This window comes from Glycine max, chromosome 11 (assembly GCF_000004515.6).
Source record: "Glycine max cultivar Williams 82 chromosome 11, Glycine_max_v4.0, whole genome shotgun sequence".
Classification (NCBI taxonomy): domain Eukaryota; kingdom Viridiplantae; phylum Streptophyta; class Magnoliopsida; order Fabales; family Fabaceae; genus Glycine; species Glycine max.
This window is the reverse complement of record NC_038247.2, coordinates 4,532,619-4,554,225: the sequence shown is the minus strand read 5'-3', so window position 1 is coordinate 4,554,225 and position 21,607 is coordinate 4,532,619. Positions and strand designations below refer to the sequence as shown.

Below are 21,607 nucleotides of genomic sequence, written 5' to 3'. Positions count from 1 at the left end.
TAATCAAAATAATATCATAAATTAATTTGATTACGATTAATAAAGATAATTCTTATAATAATTAATTTGATTATCTTTATAAATGTTAATTTATATCCAATTAATTTAATTTTAATTAAAAAAGATATTAAGTACCATAAAAAATGATGAATTACATCGCAATTAATTTGGTTACTTAAAAAAATGTAGCTTACATTTATAATTAATAAAAAAATTATAAAAACAAAAAATAAATACAATTTCATTGTTTGTTTAAACAAATACAAAAATATAATTTTGTTGGGGCTCTCAAAAGAAGATCACATCATACTTATGTTTTCATTGTATATTTATTTTTTATTTTAAAGATACAAAATAGAAATATAATTGCATTATATATCTCAACAAATATCACATTAAAATTATGTTTTTGTTGTGTATCTAAGAGGAAGTTAGGGAGAAAGAGGATAAAGGTAAGTGGAAGGATGGAGTGTTTAAATAAATGAGTAAAATGGTATTTTCTAAGAATTTTAAAATTTTGTAGGAATAAAAAATAATTATGGTAGACATCAATATTAACACCCTTCTCTTTATATTCTTTATTTATGTCATTCCACTAAGAATCCACTTTACTGTTGTTAAGTGAAGGCAATAAAAATTGTCGTGGAGAAGCTGGAAGAACATCAGGAAAACGAAACAAAATTGAAAACTAATGACTAGTGAGAACTACGAATTCCAGTCGTTACCACTTATAGTCATTTAACATTAATTTTATAGTTTTATATATTAAATATGTGTTGATGTAATTTAATTCAAGCAAGACGAGTTCTACATTTAAAAAAATATTTCAAAGCAGGAAGAAAAATAAAATTGAAAATTCACAATTTAAAGATTTTTATCAAATACACATTGGATATCGGTCATAAGTTCATGAGTCATTTCTTAGGGAGTTACAAATTTGAAGATTTCAAAGATAAATAACGGGCTAATCTTTTCAAATTTTGAAGATCAAAATCGAGATGGTTTGTCAAGACTTGAAGCATTTTTAGGGAGATGTGTAAATTTTAAATTTCAAATCGATGGGGGTTATTATAACGATTTATTATTGTCTTTTCCAAACAAAAATTATAACGATCTATTGTATTTTATCTATTTTTTTTTTCAGCACTATTGTAATTTATTTATAAATACTATATTTAAACTACTATTTTTTCTAAAAGATACAGACAACACTTCAATTTGAGAGTAATATCTAGAAGTCCGAGTTGGAAAAAAAAGGCTTATCATTTAAAATTTTAGTGCATGTACTCATTTTAATATAATTTTAACAATTTTGTAAAAATCTTTCATTTCAAATTTAAAATCCCAAAGAAGTTAATTTTTCTTCTTAAATTGTTAATCTTAAAATTATTTAACTTCTATTGATTTCAAACGTGCAAAAAAAAAAAAAAAAAGATTGCTATATGAAACCATCAGTGTAACGTTTTTATATATAACTGGAAAATTATGTACGCAGCAGGTGGAAGGCAGGGAGATGATAAATCGGAAAAACATGGATTAACAACCTCTATCTACTCCTAGCTAGTGTAATTTTGGAATATGCTTTTAGGTGAGTTTTTCCAGGAAAAGCGCATAAGGGATAAATTTTTTTAGAGGAAAAGTGAAGAAATAAGGTCTTAGTTTTGTCATTTCTCCTCCGCTCTCTAAAATTCTAAAATCGAAACCAAATGAGATTAAAAAAAATTCTCTTTCCTTTTCTCATTTCCTTTCACTGCATATACTAGAAAGGAATAATTTTATTTTATTTATTTTTGTTGTTTACGAAACATTTGCATTTAAGTAATGGAAATCTATATACACCTTTTGTCTCTATTATTATTATTAGTAGTAGTAGTGTGATCACGGATTTAAAATATTTTTCCAACATTTCCGGATATATTCTCTAGCATCCAAAGTATCTACTAATTAACTAAAATTTCTTTAGTATAGAAGTGTTGAATGGTTGCATAGTTGCACGTAAAGCATGTGCATGTCTCGTGACAGGTTTATTTGTTTACATAATAATCAGAGAAAATGCACCAGAATTTAGCACCAATTTTAGTTTTTTTTTTTTGGAAGAGGACGAAAACTTACAAATTTTAGTCTATTGACCAAATCAAACTTCGTTTTCACAATCAACCCGTTTACTCGTTCTACACATCTAAAATCGCACATTTCCTCAGATTAGCAGTTTGGATATCATCACCTGATAATTCTCTCTCATCATCTATCTTAGTTACAACCTGTTTTCCCAATCCAAGGTTTCCATTAGTTTGGCATGAAAATTGACCCACGTAGTCGCACACATAGAAAACGTGGCCTAACATAATAATTAGACAAACAGCACACACAGATAACGTGACATAACATAATTAGACAAATATCACCACATAGACAAGGCCATCTCAGCAACCCACTGCATGCCAAATAAAGTTTTGTTGTCAACCTCAATACCAAACCTCTCAACGCTCCCTCCAACGACGTTCGGCGGTTTGGCACGACAAGGAATCATTAGCAGTTTCCTCATTAATTGCACGAATCCTCAACCTTTATAGTACCTCTCTTGTAAAACAAACAAAAGCTTAAGCTGCCTTTCAAGTTTGAACCTTTCGGTTCCTATATATACTATTCCCTGTACTTTGCATGAGTGCGTAGTGCAAGGAAGGAATATATAACATATAACTAACAAAGAAAGAATGACAGGGTCATCTCGAAAAGGACGCGGATACTTGGATGAAGGAAGTGTGAATGGAAGAATGTACGGAAAGTTAAAGAAAGACGAGTTCGACGGTTACAACTCCGATAACCATCAAAGAAAAAACAACCCCATCACAATGGACGCGCCTCATTTGGATCCTCAAATGGAAGCTGACAACGCTCCCTACGACGCTTCCCTCTCTCCCTTATCCAAATCCCCATGGTCCTCTCACATGAACGAAGACGCTTTTGCCGGCTCCAACGAAAACGACGCTCTCGTGGGCTCCCTTGTCCGCGAAGAGGGTCACATTTATTCCCTCGCTGCAACCAAGGACCTGTTGTACACGGGTTCTGATAGCAAGAACATTCGCGTGTGGAAGAACCAGGAGGAGTTCGCGGGCTTCAAATCCAATAGCGGTTTGGTCAAAGCCATTGTGATCGCCGGAGAGAAAATCCTCACGGGACACCAAGACGGAAGGATCAGGGTTTGGAAAGTGTCGGGGAAAAACGACCAACAACACAAGCGCGTCGCCACGCTTCCAACGTTGAGAAACTACATCAAATGTTCCATGAAACCGAGCAACTACGTGGAAGTGAGACGACGCCGTAATTTAATATGGATCAAACACTACGACGCTATTTCGTGTCTGAGTTTAACGGAGGATCATTCTCTCATATACTCCGCCTCGTGGGATAAGACCTTTAAGGTGTGGCGAACGTCGAATTTCAAGTGTTTGGAGTCCGTCACGGCGCATGACGACGCCGTTAACGCGCTTGTTGTGGGGTTGGATGGGATGGTCTTCACGGGCTCCGCTGACGGCACCGTTAAGATTTGGCGGCGCGAGGTTCAAGGGAAAGGGACGAAGCATTTGTTTTCGCAGACGCTGTTGAAGCAGGAGTGTGCGGTGACGGCGTTAGCGATAAACGAAGAGGGGAATGTGCTATACGCGGGTTCCTCTGACGGGTTGGTGAATTATTGGGTTCGGGAAACGAATTTGGAGCATAAAGGGGTTTTGAGGGGCCACAAGCTGGCGGTGCTGTGCTTAGCTACGGCGGGGAGTTTGGTGTTCAGCGGGTCTGCTGACATGGCGATATGCGTGTGGAAGAGGTCGCTGAACGACGACCACACGTGCGTGAATATTCTGTCGGGGCACACTGGGCCTGTTAAGTGTCTCGCGGCGGAGAGGGATCCTGAAGCGATGTGTAATGAGAGGAGGTGGATTCTGTATAGTGGGAGTTTGGATAAGTCGGTGAAGGTGTGGAAGGTGTCAGAGAATGCTGCGAGTGCGCATAACAACCACCAGCCACCCAGGCCCAGTCTTGATCAGTTCCCCAGAGTTTCGTCCTTAAGGAAAATGGGGTCAAAGAGATACTAGATATATAGCTGCATGCGTGTGTGCACAGGACAACAAACATGTTTGATTTGCTATTTGAAATATCAGCTCTGGGTCGTTTGTGATGCCCACGGGGAAATATTTGATTTTATGGGCATGCAGATACTGCATTGTACATACAACTTAATTTATGCGATTGTTTGGGTTCAAGAAATGGAAATTGGAAAGGAAAGGAGTTAAAGATAAAAAGGTGATAGAAATAAAATTTGAGATGTCTTTATATTCTTAGTGTGGATGACAATTTGCTTGCTAGTAATCATAATATTATATAGTCATATATATGGGTCGAAATAAAAAAGTTTCTAAGAATTGTGAGATAAAAAATCTGAATTGAATACGTGGCTGTTGATGGAAAAGATTCCTATAGATGATAACGGTTTTGAGCTCAGAGTTATTATATAGACATGAATGTGACTCAGGTAAGACTTCATTAGATATTTTTAATATATGAGTCTACTTATAATAAGCTTGGTTATCGTCGAATCCATTGATAATGATAGCTATTTGGTTCCTCGATGAGGCTGTCCTTTAACGCATGTATGCTCATTGTAATTTTTATATATATATATAAAATGTGAAGATGCTCGATTTCAACGTTGTACGTGTAGTCGCATTTTAAAGGCAAATTAATAAGTTGTAGATTTGTTTGTGAAGGAGAGTTTGTCTCAGAGAAAGAGGGAAAAAAGAGAAAAAAAATATATAAATATAATAGAATTTAACATTAGGATTATATTTGGATATCCGTTTTAAAGATTGATTTTTTTATTTCTATAGTTTTAATTTTTAAATAATATTATACTTTTATAATCAATGAAATTTGATTTGTCAAATAAGTAAAAATTGAGTTGGGGTAATAAAGAGTAATGATTAGTTCTCCGAAATAAATCATTCGTAGCTTCTTCCTATTCAATTGAGTTTTGACGCGTGGTGACACTTTTAGGGGAAAAATCTCTTTCCAAACGTACCACTTTTCACTCAATCCTTTCCTCCCTCTCTCTGATTTGTCGCCACGGCATGCACTATTTCGACGGTGCGCGAAGAAGCTGTTTGACATACGACAAGGTCACTCCGAGAGTCCGAGGTGCGATTTGAAATGTTGATGACACCCTGGAGCTGTTGCGGAACTAATTAAGCATCGACGGTGCTGTTGTTGCAGAACTTAACACGGTTCAACCAAATATAATGCCGCCTCCATTCACCAAAGCATATATATCTTTAGATTCATTTTTTGAACTGTAAGTGCTTTTAAAAATTGGTTGCGAGTAGGAATTTCATGCTCCGCCTGTTTGACAATTAAGGAAATTAAACACCAAAGAAAATTTACATCAAAATCTTAAGATTTAGGATGTGATCTCACACTTGACTAGGGATTCAACATCATATTTTAAGTAAAAACATTAAGATTTAGATTTGACATCATAGTTTTACTATAACTTTTTTATTTTTATCTAACCCTTATACTCCAAGATCTGGAAACCGCGGTGGACGAGTAACTGATTTTTCGTCGTCCGTCAGCTCTTTGAAACGCCAGATATATGAAGTGCAGGCGTTATGTTCCATAAAAAGAGTAAAGGGTACGTTAGGAAAAAAGAAAAAGTTTTAAAAGGTTAAAATTAATTAAAATTTTATAATTAATAGCACGTATCCAATTACTTTATCTTACACTTTAATCAATTTCATTTACGAATTAACTAATATTTATCTAATTCAATCATTAACTGGTTATTAATATGAAACACCATCGAGTAACTCGATCAATTAGTTTACTTTGATGTAATCATTACAATATCTTACAATCACTTAATTTAATAATTTGTGTTTAACATTTTTTAATCAGTTTTTGTTTTAACATTTGATGTGAGACTAAACATTGATGCAACAAATTAAACTAATGAAGGTAAATTACACTTCTATATTTTTCAAAATATTTTTAATTACATTATGTTTCCATTTATATTTTAAAAATATAGATGTTAACGTTTACTGTTGATATCTGATACGATTAATAAATATTTGAGCTATGTGTACGATTTTTTTAAGAAAGATAAAATTCACTTGGATAAATATATATAGTTTGAAGTCTTGAATTGTTAGTTGAAAGGTATTACTATTTAAATGCATTTTAATGAAAAATAAACATCTTAACAATAATGAACAAATATTAATAAGTCATTTATGTACACATTTACTATGCTTTAATAACTCCAAATTCTATCGATATATTTAAATTTAGAGACTTTAAAAAATTAAATAGAAATCTGATCACTCATTGTTATTAGCATCGTAATTTTACTTTATTTTTTAAAAAAAATTGAAGGTCCTAAATTTAACTTTGAATTTTTTTTTGGTAATGTAATAAATAAATTGTTTTTAAATTTGATAAGCTATAGTATAGTTTTGTTAGGAATCTTACATTGTCTAAAAAAAAGAATTAATGTGGTAGTTAAGTCACAAGACTCTCATTCAATTGATTAGTGTTTTGGATTGGATTCCTGTTATATTCTTAAGTTTTAAAAAATGATGTTTTGGTTGAGAGTGAGATTACCAAGAAAACTATTTATAAGTTGAATTAAGGTGTAAATCAGATACTGACAAGTTTTTTTTTTTATAAAAAAAAAAACAGAGTGATAGTAATATATTTGTGGATAAATATAGACAAGATTGATTAGAGTTAAAAGTAAATATAAATAAAAAGAAGAATAGTGTATTGATTGTTTTGTAGGAATAATAAAATTGATAGGCAGAAGTGAGGGAAGAATGGCGCGCAAGAGAGTGGTGGCGGGGAATGGAATGAGATTGGGACAATAAACAGATCATTGGCCATATAAAAGAAAACAAGTGGACGCAATTAGTGTGAAAAAAGGTGGCATTGGATTGGATAGGATGCCAACCTTGGCTACATAAAAGGACAAAGCCGTCCCCACGTGGCCCAAAAAAGAAGAAAGATTCCCCCAATTCCCGTCCCGTTTTAGTTTTCCTTTCCTTTTCATCTTCACTCACTCACTCACCTCCACCGTTACCCTCTCTATTATTTTATTATTATATTCTCTACCTCCCTCACCTAAAAATTACCTTTTTTTCCTTCTCACGCACATTCATTCCCTAATCTCTTCACCACGCCACACACACTGCATCATTCTTCTTCTTTCAATCATCATTTTCAAAACCATTTCTCTTTTCCTTTCATGCTTTTCTTGTATTCCTATTCCTATTCCTATTAGGGTTCCACCGCATCTCTTCTTCCCACCATGTCGCCGGCGGCGCCTGATGCTGCCGAGTACTCTTTCGCCGTCGAGTACGACGGCCCGCCGCTCACCTGCGACCTCCCTCGGGCGGTGCCGATCAGCGTCGACAACATTCCGGTCGCCGCCGTCGTTTCCCAGGTTCCTCTCTCCGACTCCTTATCTCTACCGGTCGTGCAGCCGCTCCTGCCGCCGCAACAACACCACCAACCCCTCCGAACCGAAGCTAGGGTTTCCAAGTTAGCGTCCGAAACAACGGTCTCTCCCACCTCGGTGATCGCCTTCGAGCACCGAGCTTCGCAGAGCAACGTCGGCGAACTCTCCGGCGAGCTGAGCAGCTCCGGCGCGTTTGAGTTTTCCACCGGGAACGACGGCTCCGGCGACCTGTCCGATTTGGGGGGAAGCTCGAGAGTGCTGGAAGAAACTAGAAGCTCTAGTACCATTGAGTTTAGGGACAAATCAGGGAGAAGTTCCGGCGCGTTAAGGGTTCTGGAAGACGGAAAAGAGAGTTTGGATTTCAACGAGTTGAATCAGCAAGATTGGGCATCCACTGAGTCAGTGCTGAGTTTGGAGTATCCATCAACTCGGGTTTCTTCTCTCAAGGCTGAGGATATCGATGCTAAACGTCCCCCTATTGTTACTTTCGATGTGGACTCTGATGATGCGTTGGTTGAGGAGTTTGACGTGGAGGACACTGTGAGCAGCAATAAACCTGTTAAAAGGGCACCTCTCACGAAGGGAAAGAAAGGGTCTTGTTATAGGTGCTTCAAGGGGAATAGGTTTACCGAGAAAGAGGTTTGTCTCGTTTGTGATGCGAAGTATTGTGGTAATTGTGTGCTTAGAGCTATGGGGTCTATGCCTGAGGGGAGAAAATGTGTGACTTGCATTGGATTCCCGATTGATGAGGCCAAAAGAGGGACTTTGGGGAAGTGCTCTCGGATGCTCAAGCGTTTGCTTAACGAGTTGGAGGTTCGGCAGATAATGAAGGCTGAGAGGTTTTGTGAAGCGAATCTGCTTCCACCTGAGTATGTTTGTGTGAATGGACACCCACTTTCTTATGAGGAATTGGTAACTTTGCAGAATTGCCCCAACCCTCCCAAGAAGCTGAAGCCAGGGACCTATTGGTATGATAAAGTATCTGGTCTTTGGGGGAAGGTATTTGTTTACATGCATTTGTGATTTGGTTTGTATGGTGTTTGAGTTTTTTGTGTGTTACTACGGATGCTGATTGGTTTAATGATTTCACAGGAGGGACAGAAGCCTTCACAAATTATAAGTCCGCATCTGAATGTTGGAGGCCCCATCCAACAGGATGCCAGCAATGGAAACACTCAGGTTTTCATTAATGGTCGGGAAATAACAAAAGTGGAGCTTCGAATGTTGCAGGTTGGAAATTCATATTGAAAGGCTCCCTCTTAATAACCATATATATTGTTTATTGTGAAACAGAATTGTTGAAAGGATCCTGTTTTGGTTGTGTGCAGTTGGCAGGAGTTCAGTGTGCCGGCAACCCACATTTTTGGGTCAATGATGATGGTTCCTACCAAGAGGAGGGGCAGAGGAATACAAGGGGTTATATATGGGGAAAGGTAATTTTTTTGTTTGTTTTTTTTTTCCGGGTGGGGGGGGGGGGGGGGGGGGGGTATTTGTCTCGTTTTCTTCCAGCAAAATGTTATTTATTACACACTTTTTTCATTTCTGCTTGTTAGGCTGGAACGAAGCTTGTATGTGCTTTCCTGTCCCTGCCAGTTCCTTCTAAATCTTCAAATTCTTTGGGAGAACAACCCTCCAGTCTGGTTAGCAGAACAATGCCTGACTACCTTGAGCATGGGATAGTTCAGAAGCTTCTCTTAGTTGGTGGCAGTGGATCTGGAACGAGCACTATTTTTAAGCAGGTAATTTTTACTTGATAATTGAGTTTGTGAATCAAGTCATACTTAAATTTCTTTTGGATTATTAGTTACATTAAATTGGTCAGAATATGGTCTGTACTTTTGTAGGCACCTGCTTCCAAAATAATTGTTTCTTAATTCACTTAAACTGAATGGAAAGAAACTTCTGTGAGTTTTCTAAACACTAAACATGAGTGTTTACCTAGTTAATCACAATAAATTGTGGACACTGGACAGTAATAGTGTCAATCCTGCAAAGGTTTCTGTAAAGTAAATGTTAATTGGATGCACATTTATGTTACTCTCTTTTGTCGTCTGGTATTTCTTTGTTCAGAAAGGCCAATTTTGGCAGTAAATGACAACTGACTTCATAGTTGGATGTAGTATGTGATTATTCATGGGTACTTTAGGAATTGTTTAAATAAAATTGTGGCAAGCCCCCTCCTCTATGTAAAGACAAAGTCATCAATAGAGATGCTGGTAATGGTCAATGTATTCATAGAATTGCAAATATTTGTGGCAGGCCAAGATTCTGTACAAAAGTGTCCCATTCTCAGAAGATGAGCATGAAAATATAAAGCTGACCATTCAGAGTAATGTTTATGCCTACCTTGGCATGCTGCTTGAGGGACGTGAGCGTTTTGAAGATGAAAGTTTGGGGGATTTTAAAAAAAGGCAATCATCTGTACATGATACAACAGGTAGTAGCATTTTCTCCCACCCTTACACTTCTCCCTCAGAAATATGTGCTTTATATTGAGGTTTGAGTTGGTATCCTAGCTATCTTCCTTTTAAAGCACCAATTGTGCACCATTTAGTTGTCACTTGGTCCAAATGGCTTGCAGCATGCTCGTGTGTTTGTTTGAGGTGTTGTTATGGTACATAGTTCTGTTCTTATCTCTTTCTGTATTGTACTAAAGGATTGACCGCTACAATTATGGTTTTCAACAGGAACTAGTCCAAAACTGGATGAGAAGACTGTATATTCCATTGGTCCAAGATTGAAAGCATTCTCTGATTGGTTACTGAAAACTATGGTGTCGGGCAAACTTGATGCCATCTTTCCAGCTGCTACTCGTGAATATGCACCATTGATTGAGGAATTATGGAATGATGCTGCCATTAAGGCTACATACGAAAGGAGAAGCGAATTAGAAATGCTGCCTAGTGTTGCCAGTTATTTCTTAGAGCGGGTAAGATAATTCTTAAATTGTATTACTTTGTATGCTTTTGTCAAATTAATTGTGTAAAGCCCTTAACCTTTTATATTTTTATTTGTTACCTGCATATTGAAGAGAATGTTGTGCATTTTCAATTATACAATGTGAATTCTGTGACTATTGAAGATAATGAGATCCTCTATTAAGCAGCATAAATAAATCTTCTAAATATCAAAGGGAACAACTAATTAAGGTGCAATTGTAAGAAGTAATTTTATGCTCCAGGCTGGTAAATTTGATCTAAGAAGCTCCTTAAATATGTTATTTCATTTAAAATTTAAGGTTAAATTAATTTTTTAGTGCTCTAATTTATTTTTTAGATTCAATTTAGTCCTCTAGTTTTTTTCGGGTTTAATTTGGTTCTTCAGTCTAAATTGTAAGAAATCACACTTTGTGGTGGTTTAAAACCGTCACTAAGTGGTTTCAAACCGCCACAAAATGCACATTTTCCCAAAAAAAAAAAAAGAATCGGTTTTAAAAATAATAGGACCAAATTGAAACAAAAAAAACTAGAGGACTAAATTGAATAGGTTTTATAAATTAGAGGACCAAATTGAACCTAAATAATAAATTAGAGGACCAAAAGAGTAATTTATCCAAAATATAAAAACTGGGTAACTGAGTTCTTTATGGAATAACCACTTTTCATTTTATGAAGGGATTTTATCTTTAATCAATTTCTTCTGCAAAGATGAGAAAAACAATGGAGGGATAAATTTAATTGTTGTACATGACGGTTTGGCAACTTTTAATGAGAGTAGGTGTTGGACTGGTGGCGGTGTAAATTTGGTTGTAAAAGGATCATTTCTCAGGGAGAGATAGTGACTCTTGTCTATTGTACAATGGACATTAGGCAGAAGCATTAAGCTTGAGGAGTAACATTAAATTTCAGTCTAGCAAATTCAGCTGTTTATGAGTATAAATTAAAACCACTTTTCACATGTTAGCATTATTAGAATGCTTCATTAATATTATTTTATTGCTGTACCATCTTGCTTCCTTATTGTCTTTTAGGTTTCCATTTCTACTTTTTTTCTCCTAGAAAAAGCTTGTTGAGTTAGAATCTTTAACAACTTGTGCTGTTCATGGACATTGTTGTTTCTAACTATGACAATTTTCTGTTTTAGGCTGTTAAAATATTAAGGACAGATTATGAACCCTCAGATTTAGACATCCTTTATGCTGAGGGAGTTACTTCATCTAATGGGGTGGCTTGTGTGGAGTTTTCATTTCCCCAATCAGCTTCTGACGAAACTGTTGACACTACTGATCTACATGATTCTTTGGTCAGGTATGTGAAAATTTTTGTGCCATTTGTTATGCATCAGAAATGTGTTGCGGATTTGATTAAATCCAATTGCTGTTGTAATTGTTTTCTCTTGGAGATTAATAGCACCCGTGAAACTGCCAAGGGTTGTAAATGCAAGCACATCAGAACTACAAAATACCAAAAGAAACTAAATGCTGGATAAGTATGGTAGAATTGTAGTAAGGATGAATTATAATCTTCACTAATATGATGTTTAAGAAACACAATGTAAGTTTCTCCCATCTCTGGATATGGATATGGATATGAATTGCTCTCATGTTTAGTGCCCCTATTTTTTATATTTTGGATAAATTTTTGTATTCATTGGATAGAAGTGCCAATATCATACTGTAATGGTTATTGAAGTGCTTTTATTGTCAGGCTTAGTGTGTAAAAGTTGAAATTCTTATGCGAAAGATGTGTTCCAATTTCTATATTTGTTTCAAATGCGTGAAAGTGAAATCTTGTCGCTCAAGGTCATTGTTACAACTGCTGTTGAATGTTTCTGATGATTCATACTTTTTCGCTGGTTAACAGGTATCAACTAATTAGAGTGCATGCAAGGGGGCTAGGAGAAAATTGCAAGTGGCTAGAGATGTTTGAGGATGTTGAAATGGTCATCTTCTGTGTTTCCTTGACTGACTATGATCAGTTTTCTGTCGATGGCAATGGTTGTCTCACTAACAAGATGATATTAAGCAGAAAGTTTTTTGAAACCATTGTCACTCATCCAACCTTTGAGCAAATGGAATTCTTGTTGATATTGAACAAATTTGATCTGTTTGAGGAGAAAATCGAACAAGTTCCTTTGACCAAGTGTGAATGGTTCTCTGATTTCCATCCAATAATCAGTCGCAATCGTCCCAACGGCAATAGCAACAGCATTAATAATAATCCCTCCCTTGGTCAGCTGGCTTCACATTACATAGCGGTTAAGTTTAAAAGGCTTTATTCATCTCTTACAGGACGAAAGTTGTATGTGTCGCCGGTGAAGGGGTTGGAGCCTGGTAGTGTTGATGCATCACTTAAATACGCCAAAGAAATTTTGAAGTGGAGTGAAGAGAGACCAAACTTTAGCTTGAGTGAGTACTCGATGTATAGCACTGAGGCGAGTTCATTCTCTCATTGATTGCTAATTCAGGCAAGAGTTGCAAGTCATACTTGTGTATGGCTTGACACCTGTTCGTGTACATATACTGCTAACTCGGAGTAAAAGGGATGGTTTCTTCTACTAGCTATCCACTTGTAAGATTTCACTAGACGTAGACACATGTAGGTAAGGTTTCCAGCGATTAGAGTATGCTGGTGAGTCAGTCGGCACATACCACAGATCATGGTGTAATGTTCAAATTCATTTTTTTTTTTCATATGGTAAGGTAGCATCTTGATCATAGAATTTGTATATCACTTTTAGTCAGTGGTCTGTCAACTTATATTTGAGTTGCAAACCTGATTCTGTGTGCTAGAAAATACATGATGTATTCAAGCCTAAGATATTACTAGGCTCTCTGGCTTCATCCCGTTTGTGAATGGCATAAAAAAGACATAATATTCGTGAAGGTTACTCATTCGATTCATTTATCTTTTACACAAGTTCGGAATTATCAGAATACTACAAATTGCACCAGCTATCATAATACAGTGCAACTTAATTAAACATGTTATTGTTATTACAAGATGGAAAACCCCGATTTCAGAACCCAGAGGCTTCCTGCACATATTTTGAGGAACCTAGCTTAATATAATATAGTCCTCATAAAATTTGGTGTCTAGACGTGGAGTTAGGAGAACTTCAAGCGGGGTTGCTTTTAAATTTGTGAGTCCAAAGCTCTCTGTCATGTCAACAACTTGATTTGAAGGAGAAGCAACATCGAAAGAATGTAAGAGTCTAGCCAAGGTCAAGTGCACCACACGCAGAGCGAGCGAGGCCCCAGGGCATGCTCGCCTTCCAGAACTAAAAGGGACGAGCTCATAGTTCTGACCCTTTACATCAACATCTTTGTGGATTGTCAAGAACCTCTCAGGCTTGAAATCATTAGGTTCACTCCAAACACGACCATCCCTGTGGATCTTCCAAGCATTCACCATTAATTGTGTGCCAGCAGGAATGTGATAGCCACATGAAAAGGTGCAGTCTTCCATGGCGGCACGAAGGGTGATAATGGGACTTGGTGGATACAGGCGCAGAGTTTCCTTCACAACAGCTTGGAGGTACACTAACTTCTTTATGTCAGATTCTTCCACCTTCCTGTCCTTCCCAATAAGAGTGTCCAGTTCATGTCGGGCTCTTTTAAGTTCCATTTGATGGTTAAGTAGCAGAGATAGTGCCCATGTTAGCGTGACCATGGTGGGGTCAGTTCCTGCTAAAATCAAATTCTGCAAAGATATACAAGTTCATGGTCGTAATTCAAAGTTAGATGTCAAACTGAACGTTCATGTGCACCAAAAGCTGAGACAATAAGGTTTTCTTCAAAACAGAAGGGTGGTGTCGTACCGAATCAGATTGTAAAACACAACGTAAATTTTGGAGAAGTGGACTCCTGTTGTGGGTGTTAATTGCTTTTGATATCTTAATACTGAAGGATGTTAAAAGAAAAGAAATTTTCTTCTAAACAAGTGGACCTTTGTGGCCTCGCAATATATTCTTTGTTCGTTGTGAAAAGACTTGAATAGACGAGCCAAATTATTAAGAGTTTGTTACATCGTACGAAAACTCCTAGTACGAAATAATAAGAAGCGAGGTTGAACAACGAAATAAAAAAAGTAAAAGGGAAAATTTGACAGAAATCACAGTGGTAAGGGTAATGGTTTTCGTCAACACAAATTTTTACTTTTTAGAATTTTCGAATCATTATTCAAAAGATATTATGTATCAACTTTTTCCAAATTTATGTCTTGTACTCCTCCGTTTCTGTTGGAATAATTCCTTTTGATGGACTCAAGATTGCAATTGTTCGTTATTATATAAAGTGCAACGCTAGATTCGGCATAATATTCTCTTCTCTTAGAACCAAAGGCGTAAAAGCGTCTTACGAATATCCTTATTAGCAAGTCCTAAATTATATGGTTTATAGCACAAAGTCTTAGATTCCTTTTGGACTCCATCAATTGTAAAAGCATGTAGCAACCATGAAAAAAAATAGCTGAGCATTTTACTTACCAGGCAAGTAGCCTTGATGATGGTATCTGAATCATAACCAGAAATCTCTGTACCCTGCAGAACATTCAGCATGACATCCATGAAATCATCCTGTTCTTCCTTTCCATTCACACTCAAACCTCTTTTCCTTTTCCTTTTCCTTTTGTGTTCCTCAAGCCACCCTTCAACCAGAGCATCCAATTCACTGGCGGTTCTCTTCATATCCTTTTCATATCCATTGATATCCAACCACCCCAGAAATGGAAATGAATCAGACAACACAAACACCCCAAACAAACACACCCAGTCTCTCATAACTCTCCTATACCTTCTTGCCTCACCTTCTGCATGATCATCATCACCAACCCCACTATATGACTTCCCTCCCACCATTCTCAGAGCAATATTATGAGTCAAATCACCAAACCACTGCTTCATATCCACCAAAACCCCTCCCTTTGGACAACCTTCTCTTGTCCAAACCTTATAAAGCTCCCTTATTGCAGCATCTAACTCAACCGTTCTTGTGTCCTTGAGTGGCTCAAGACGGTTGTTAGAAAGAAGCTCTATGGTGGTTAATTTTCGCACCTGGCGCCAGTACGAGCCATAAGGAGTGAAACCAAACATGGCATAGTTGTAGCCCATTAGCTTTGAGGCTGCAACACAGGGTCTGGTGGAGAATGCTTTGTCATGGGCAGTGAAACACTCCTTGGCCATCTCCCAGCTACTCAATACTAGAACTTTGTATGAACCAAGCTTTATTGTGAAAATTGGACCATGTTTCTCAGCCATTTTGCCAAGTGTTTTGTGTGTGAGTTGATGAGCATTGAAGAGGTGCAAATGGCCAATGATAGGCCATGCACCTGCTGCTTGAGGTGCCCTACAGATCTTCTTTGTATTGCCACAAAGTGTTTTCTTAAATTGATAAAACAAGGCGCATGCTAGCAGGGCAAGAATGCCTGAAATAATAGTTTTGAACTGAAAAGCATCCATGACTCTGATGCTCAAATTTAGCTAAAGATTTTATAAGCTACACATATGTCGGTTTTCTAGTTGCTTAGCTTAAACTCGCTTCTTACCATCTATATAGGGGTGTCACTTCATGGTGGATGTTATTTTCAAGATTTTCACCATTAGTAGTGGAGTTAAGTCTTTTCTTCTTCTTTTTTTTTTCTGTAAAAAAATGTCTTTTTTAATTTTTTTTTTCCGAATAGTAGAAGAGTTAAGGGCTCCAATAATATATAAAAACTTTTATATACCAAACACTTTGTCCATAATATTATCACATCTTATTGTGTATGGATGACTTTTCTAGTGTTTTAAGGTAAAAAAATGTAAATTGAGAAATTGAAAATTCTATTTATTAATAACAACTCACTTAAAATTAATGGAATATATATTTTTTAATTTAGTCACTTTATATATATAAATATATATACACATTTTTTAGGAATTATATCTGTGAATCAAATACAATGAAAGTAACTTAAGTTTGTGCTTCAAATTGTGTTGTTGTTAACCTAATGGGATTTCGCGACCTGGTTAACTTGTATTATAAGATTTAAAATTAATTATTGCTCAAAATAGATGAATGCGTTTTAAAATAATATTTAAATAAGTTTTAAAAAATAATGAAATTTTTAGCAATTAATTTCAATGTTTTGAGTTTGCAACCTTGTTGTTTGATGAAACCAACTGATAGTATTTCATTCAGGAATTGGTTTACAATGCAAGAGGGAATTGGTTCTATTTTTTTTTTATCCTTCATTTTATTTTTGGTTTTAGTTTAGTTTTTCAATTAAGTTTAAAATATTTGACCTTGATTCTTTAAATTATTTTTTTTATTAAATTAAGTTCATCTTTTGTCAATTTATCATACTAATTTGGTCAAATTGATAACACATGATAAAATTGATGGTTTTTAATAAATTCTAACTAATTGTAAATAAAATCTTCGAGAGAGGATGTCACTGATATTTCTCTAAATTATTTTCAAGTTTTTAGTCTCATAGAAAGTGTATGAAAGAATTGCCTATTGTAGAAAATATTGGAGGTTTCATAAAGAAAAAAAAAAAAAGAAGCAAGAAAGGAGGGTGAGCCAAAACAAAAGGGTGACTTGTATGAAATTTTGGTGAGAAGTCAAGTGGTGCAGATTAGTTTGAATAAGAGAAATGTTATTTATATAATATTGCTTTATAATATATTTTTTAATTTCTTTCTATTACACTAATTATTTTATATTATATTTTTATTACATAAAAATATATAAATATGATTTAATTTAAAATAATTCAGTTTGTCGAGTCGCTGGGTCCCCGAACTAAAAGCTCTCGTGTGCTGCCATCCAATTCCTATCCTTTGTGTGTGCACGTTAGAGTCGTCGTGACTGTAAGGTCGTTCAACTATTGCTTCACAATAATTGATTGAAACCAAATCATTCACAACAATTTGATCTAAATAACTTCGCTTTCAATCGCTTTTTTCCTTCTCTTTCTCTCTAATTGTGTGGAAATCCGAAGATTGCACTCTGTTTTACTTTTCCAATCCACTATAGATTTAATTTTTGTTTTCATTTTACCTTTTTATATACCAAATGGAAGTTTAGTTGCTTGATAAGTTGAATTTCTTAAAACACTCGTTCTAAGGAATGATGTGTATTTCTTCATTTTTATAAAAATTATTTTATAAGTTTAAATATTTTTAAATTCATTTGAATTAATTATACATATTTTTGTTACTATTTTTTATTTTTTTACTTAAATATTTATTTAATCTTTATATTTATATTCTTTTATATTTTATATCAACTTTAAAATGACAGTAGAATGTGTACTTGGTTGATTCAAGTAATACATATATAATTTTCTGTTAGGCACTGAACGATTAAGATATTTTTTAAGGTTTTGATGAAAATAAAAATAAAATTTTTTATTAATTATTTTGTTGCATATAAGTCAACAAGTTTGATGAGGAAAAATAATACGTGAGACTTATCCACTAGTGGATACTTCGTTTACTGTAACAAAGAAATATTCGTCCAATTCATCTAAACACTAATAGGAACGAATATTTAATTTGAATTATCTATTATGATAGTTTATATGATTTAGGTGAGACCTATCCATTAGTGGATATTTCATCTACTTGAAGCGAGAAGTACTCGTCCAATCCATCCAAACACCAATTGGAATGAACATTTTATTTGAATTATCTATTTATGATAGGTTATATGATTTTGGTTAAAAGAAATATATTTGTGAATCAATCTTATATTTCCTTTCATATGTCTAACGGTCATATTAATTATGAATGACAGATATGAAAAGTCTTGATCTTATCAGACAAAGATTGAAGAAAAACGACAAACATACATAGAAAGATAAGAGTTGTGAATCAAGAAATGAGAGAAAAGAAAAACATTTGTTGAGAAACACACTTAACTTAAAAGAGTTCATCCTTTATAGTATACAAAGTATTCGTAAGAGATTAGAACTTTATTATAAATCAACTCTTTAAGTGTTGTAAAGAATCTTTGATTCTGTATGAAGCTTCTGTTTGTGAAAATCAAAAGTTACTTAGTAATAAAATAATACTTGAGTGTTCTTAAATTTAGAGAGAGTTTAAGGGTTGTGTTAGGAGTGATTTTGAGAATACTTATAAACAAAAAGTGGTAGGAAAAAATACTTTTTGTAATCAAGTTTGATGAGTAGAATTTTTTACTGGTTGGTAAAGAAGAACTAAATTTAACTCATGTTGAGTAAATCAATATAAAACTAAATATTTTCACTATTCTTCTTTAACTTATTAAAGTATTTCATTGTCCATTATTGACACATTGTACACACAAGATTTTCACTAAAAAATAAGTTTTATATCTCATTAGACGATAATTCACTTTTAGGCACTAGACAATAATTCTTATAAACTTGTTTATTATAACATCTTTCATTTCATAAAAATTTTATATTTTGACTAATACGCTATTCAATCTCTCTTCTAGTCTGATTTGTTGTATATCATTTTCTATAATCAATGCTTAACGTTCAAACATTTTTTTATTTTGAATTTTTTATTATTAAAAAATTAGTATCTTATAAATAGTTTTGAATTGAATAGAACTGATTTCCGTTAACGTACATGCAATCTTAGAGAAAAAAAAATATAATACACAAAATATGTAATAGTTGTAAAATAAACGCCACAAATCTTTGCGCAAAAGTAGAGATTGATTATTTTCCTTGACTAGATTACTTGGCTCAAACTTAAAATGAATGCAACTTGGGATTATATATATGTGGTGGTATATTTATTGTTTTATATTTGTTTTTTTATTTACTTGAAGTGGACATTTAAGTAGAAGCAACAAAGGCTGAGGATGTCAAAGAAAGGTAAGAGAGTTGAAGAAATTGTGGAAAACTTAATTACTAAAATTAAGACATGCAATTGTGGATAGTAACAAGAGGACTTAATTCTATTTTATATATCCTATGAAATATTATGAATATGTTGGGCAAATTCTGAAAAGTTTGTTTGTCTATTTATTAATTTTTAGTATTTTTTAAAATTTTATTTAAAATAATATTTTTTGAAACGTTAGTTTTTAGTTTTTCATATTTAATTTTTTTATTTTAAAAATATTTATTATTTTTCTTATTACTCTTTTTATATAAAACAGTATTTTATTATTTTAACCATTGTACTATTAATTTTTATATATATTTTTTATTTTAAATATTTTTCTATTTATAATATTTAATTTATTATTTAACAATTACACTTCACAAAATTGATAATGATAAATGTTAGATTTATTTATTTTTTGAATATTTTTATATTGGATGATTTATTTTAATTATTATGTTAATTAACACAATAAAAGTATAATGTTTACTGAGTGCATTTTTATACTTTATTTTAAATTTGATTAAAAATATTTTAAAATATAGTATAAAATTAATAGAAAAATACATAATATAAATGGTGTAGTAATTGAAATTAAAAATATATAAAAAATATTTATCTAAAAAATACAAGCCATTAAAATCAATTAAAAACTAAATTATAACACTTCAAAATTTATCTTCATTCATAAAATAAAATTGAAATTTATATAAAAATATATTCATTCTTTCATTTTATGTAATATTTTTTAGTTAGCTGAACAAATAATTTTATCACAAAAAATACTTATGATTTAATTAGTTAAATTTGATAACTATTGGCCACCATTTTTAACTTTAAGATAATTTTTCAATTAATTTTCTCAAACATAACCTATATTAAATTTTTTGGCTTCTAATAATTAAGAGAGAAATTAAATGATACCCATGTAACTTACCCCAGCTATTACACGATATAGGAGAAAGAAAAGATACATATACTCTGAAAATGGTGATATTGACACGATCCTCTTCAACTTTCATGTCCCTTGCTTTTTCTTGCTGGACGGTGGAAAGAGTTTTGAAGTGTACCACCAGTGCATCGATTCCCCGAATATTACAGGAATGCTCTCCTTTATCAGTACAACTAACAATTATTATATATGAAGACTTGAATTTCATCTCTGCCTGTTTTAATTCTATTATCATAACCATCTAATAAGGATGACTAAATGAGTTAAACTTTGATTAAGACCAGTGTTTTTGTTATAGGGACATTATGTCTCCTTATTGGTTTCAAACCTGTAACAACATACTAGTTGGTGTCTGGGATATGTTGGATGTGGGTGATGTAAGCCATGGGCTAATAGCTTTCTAAAGGGGTTGAACCTCCAGTTTATGACGTCAAATCTCCATCTTAATCTTCAATTTTTTGGTCAAATTTTTCAAGCATCAATATCTGATGATTCTCTTCAGACAAGCATAACTATTTAGAAACGTGCAAATCAATCAAAAATTAAGAAGTTGAGAAGTCACTCGGTGACTACAAGAAAACTAAAAAGTCTCATGTTGGTAAATACAAAAAGGTTCAAGATTCACCAAAAGACTCAAATTCCCAAAATTGTACTGTGAGCCATGTAAGGAAAGGAAGTACACTAAAATTCAAGAATCCGCATTAGAAGCTCCGGAAAGCTACTTAATTAGAAAGTTTAACAAGAAAGGAACAGGGAAAACTAATGCACTACAAAGAGTCAAATTTTACCGAGATGTTTCAAAACGAACACTTAGGATAATAATGTCAAAGTGGAAGCCTGATTCATGTTACCATTATCCATGTGCTTTATATATCAAGGATTTTCATTTTGGACCACACATTACAAAGTATTACCGGCTTATTAACGAGATCATACGCAAATATTGAAATGGGTATTAATTTGATTTTGAGTCAAATGGGAGAACATGACCTTTGGGGGTAGGCTAGAGGTGAGTCCATAAATCAGAAACTAATTAGTCTCCAATTTTTTTGAGCATTATGCATGTGATCTAACCTAGGCTAGGTTGCAACTTTTCTGAACAATAGAGATTCAGTGAACACATTCGTTTGGGGGTCCATATTTGTCTTCGCGTGAGTTTGGTTCCTTACAGATTAGATGCTGGCCACATATATAAATAAATAAGGGGTGCAAATGGGCAGGGCCAAAAGGGGTTGTCATTGTGGGATGCTAAATGTCAGCTTCGGAGAAATTGAAGGGAAGGGTCCGCAGTTGCTCTTGCCACTCAAGCAGATAAGAATGCATACATGTTAGTCACAATTCAC

At 34.1% G+C, this 21,607-nt stretch overlaps 3 protein-coding genes across 3 annotated transcripts; 2 read left to right on the top strand and 1 right to left on the bottom strand.

Annotated features, from left to right (window-relative positions):
• Positions 1–2,188: 2,188 nt before the first annotated feature.
• Positions 2,189–4,493, top strand: LOC100819990 (protein JINGUBANG). The gene has a single exon (XM_003538779.5). It carries the CDS (start codon positions 2,715–2,717, stop codon positions 4,089–4,091), a length of 1,377 nt encoding a protein of 458 aa, XP_003538827.1. The 5' UTR covers positions 2,189–2,714; the 3' UTR covers positions 4,092–4,493.
• A 2,632-nt stretch (positions 4,494–7,125) lies between these two features.
• Positions 7,126–13,336, top strand: LOC100820512 (extra-large guanine nucleotide-binding protein 1). Its single transcript, XM_003537349.4, has 8 exons — positions 7,126–8,506; positions 8,600–8,737; positions 8,836–8,940; positions 9,061–9,246; positions 9,767–9,944; positions 10,195–10,436; positions 11,591–11,754; positions 12,310–13,336. Exons 1-8 carry the CDS (start codon positions 7,358–7,360, stop codon positions 12,899–12,901), a joined length of 2,754 nt encoding a protein of 917 aa, XP_003537397.1. The 5' UTR covers positions 7,126–7,357; the 3' UTR covers positions 12,902–13,336.
• Positions 13,324–16,003, bottom strand: LOC100777753 (cytochrome P450 CYP82D47). The gene is made up of 2 exons (XM_003537352.5): positions 14,933–16,003; positions 13,324–14,148 (listed from the first exon to the last, which is right to left on the bottom strand). The coding sequence occupies exons 1-2, from the start codon at positions 15,902–15,904 to the stop codon at positions 13,504–13,506; spliced, it is 1,617 nt and encodes a 538-aa protein (XP_003537400.1). The 5' UTR covers positions 15,905–16,003; the 3' UTR covers positions 13,324–13,503.
• Positions 16,004–21,607: the final 5,604 nt, after the last annotated feature.

What these genes read in the sequence shown, in the direction of transcription:
- LOC100819990 (XM_003538779.5), top strand. Translation starts at nt 2,715, where the DNA reads ATGACAGGGTCATCTCGAAAAGGACGCGGATACTTGGATGAAGGAAGT.
- LOC100820512 (XM_003537349.4), top strand. Translation starts at nt 7,358, where the DNA reads ATGTCGCCGGCGGCGCCTGATGCTGCCGAGTACTCTTTCGCCGTCGAG. An exon ending in ATCTGTACATGATACAACAG is followed by an intron (nt 9,945 to 10,194) that starts GTAGTAGCATTT and finishes GGTTTTCAACAG; the next exon opens with GAACTAGTCCAAAACTGGAT. An exon ending in CTACATGATTCTTTGGTCAG is followed by an intron (nt 11,755 to 12,309) that starts GTATGTGAAAAT and finishes GCTGGTTAACAG; the next exon opens with GTATCAACTAATTAGAGTGC.
- LOC100777753 (XM_003537352.5), bottom strand. Translation starts at nt 15,904, where the DNA reads ATGGATGCTTTTCAGTTCAAAACTATTATTTCAGGCATTCTTGCCCTG. An exon ending in TCATCAAGGCTACTTGCCTG is followed by an intron (nt 14,149 to 14,932) that starts GTAAGTAAAATG and finishes ATATCTTTGCAG; the next exon opens with AATTTGATTTTAGCAGGAAC.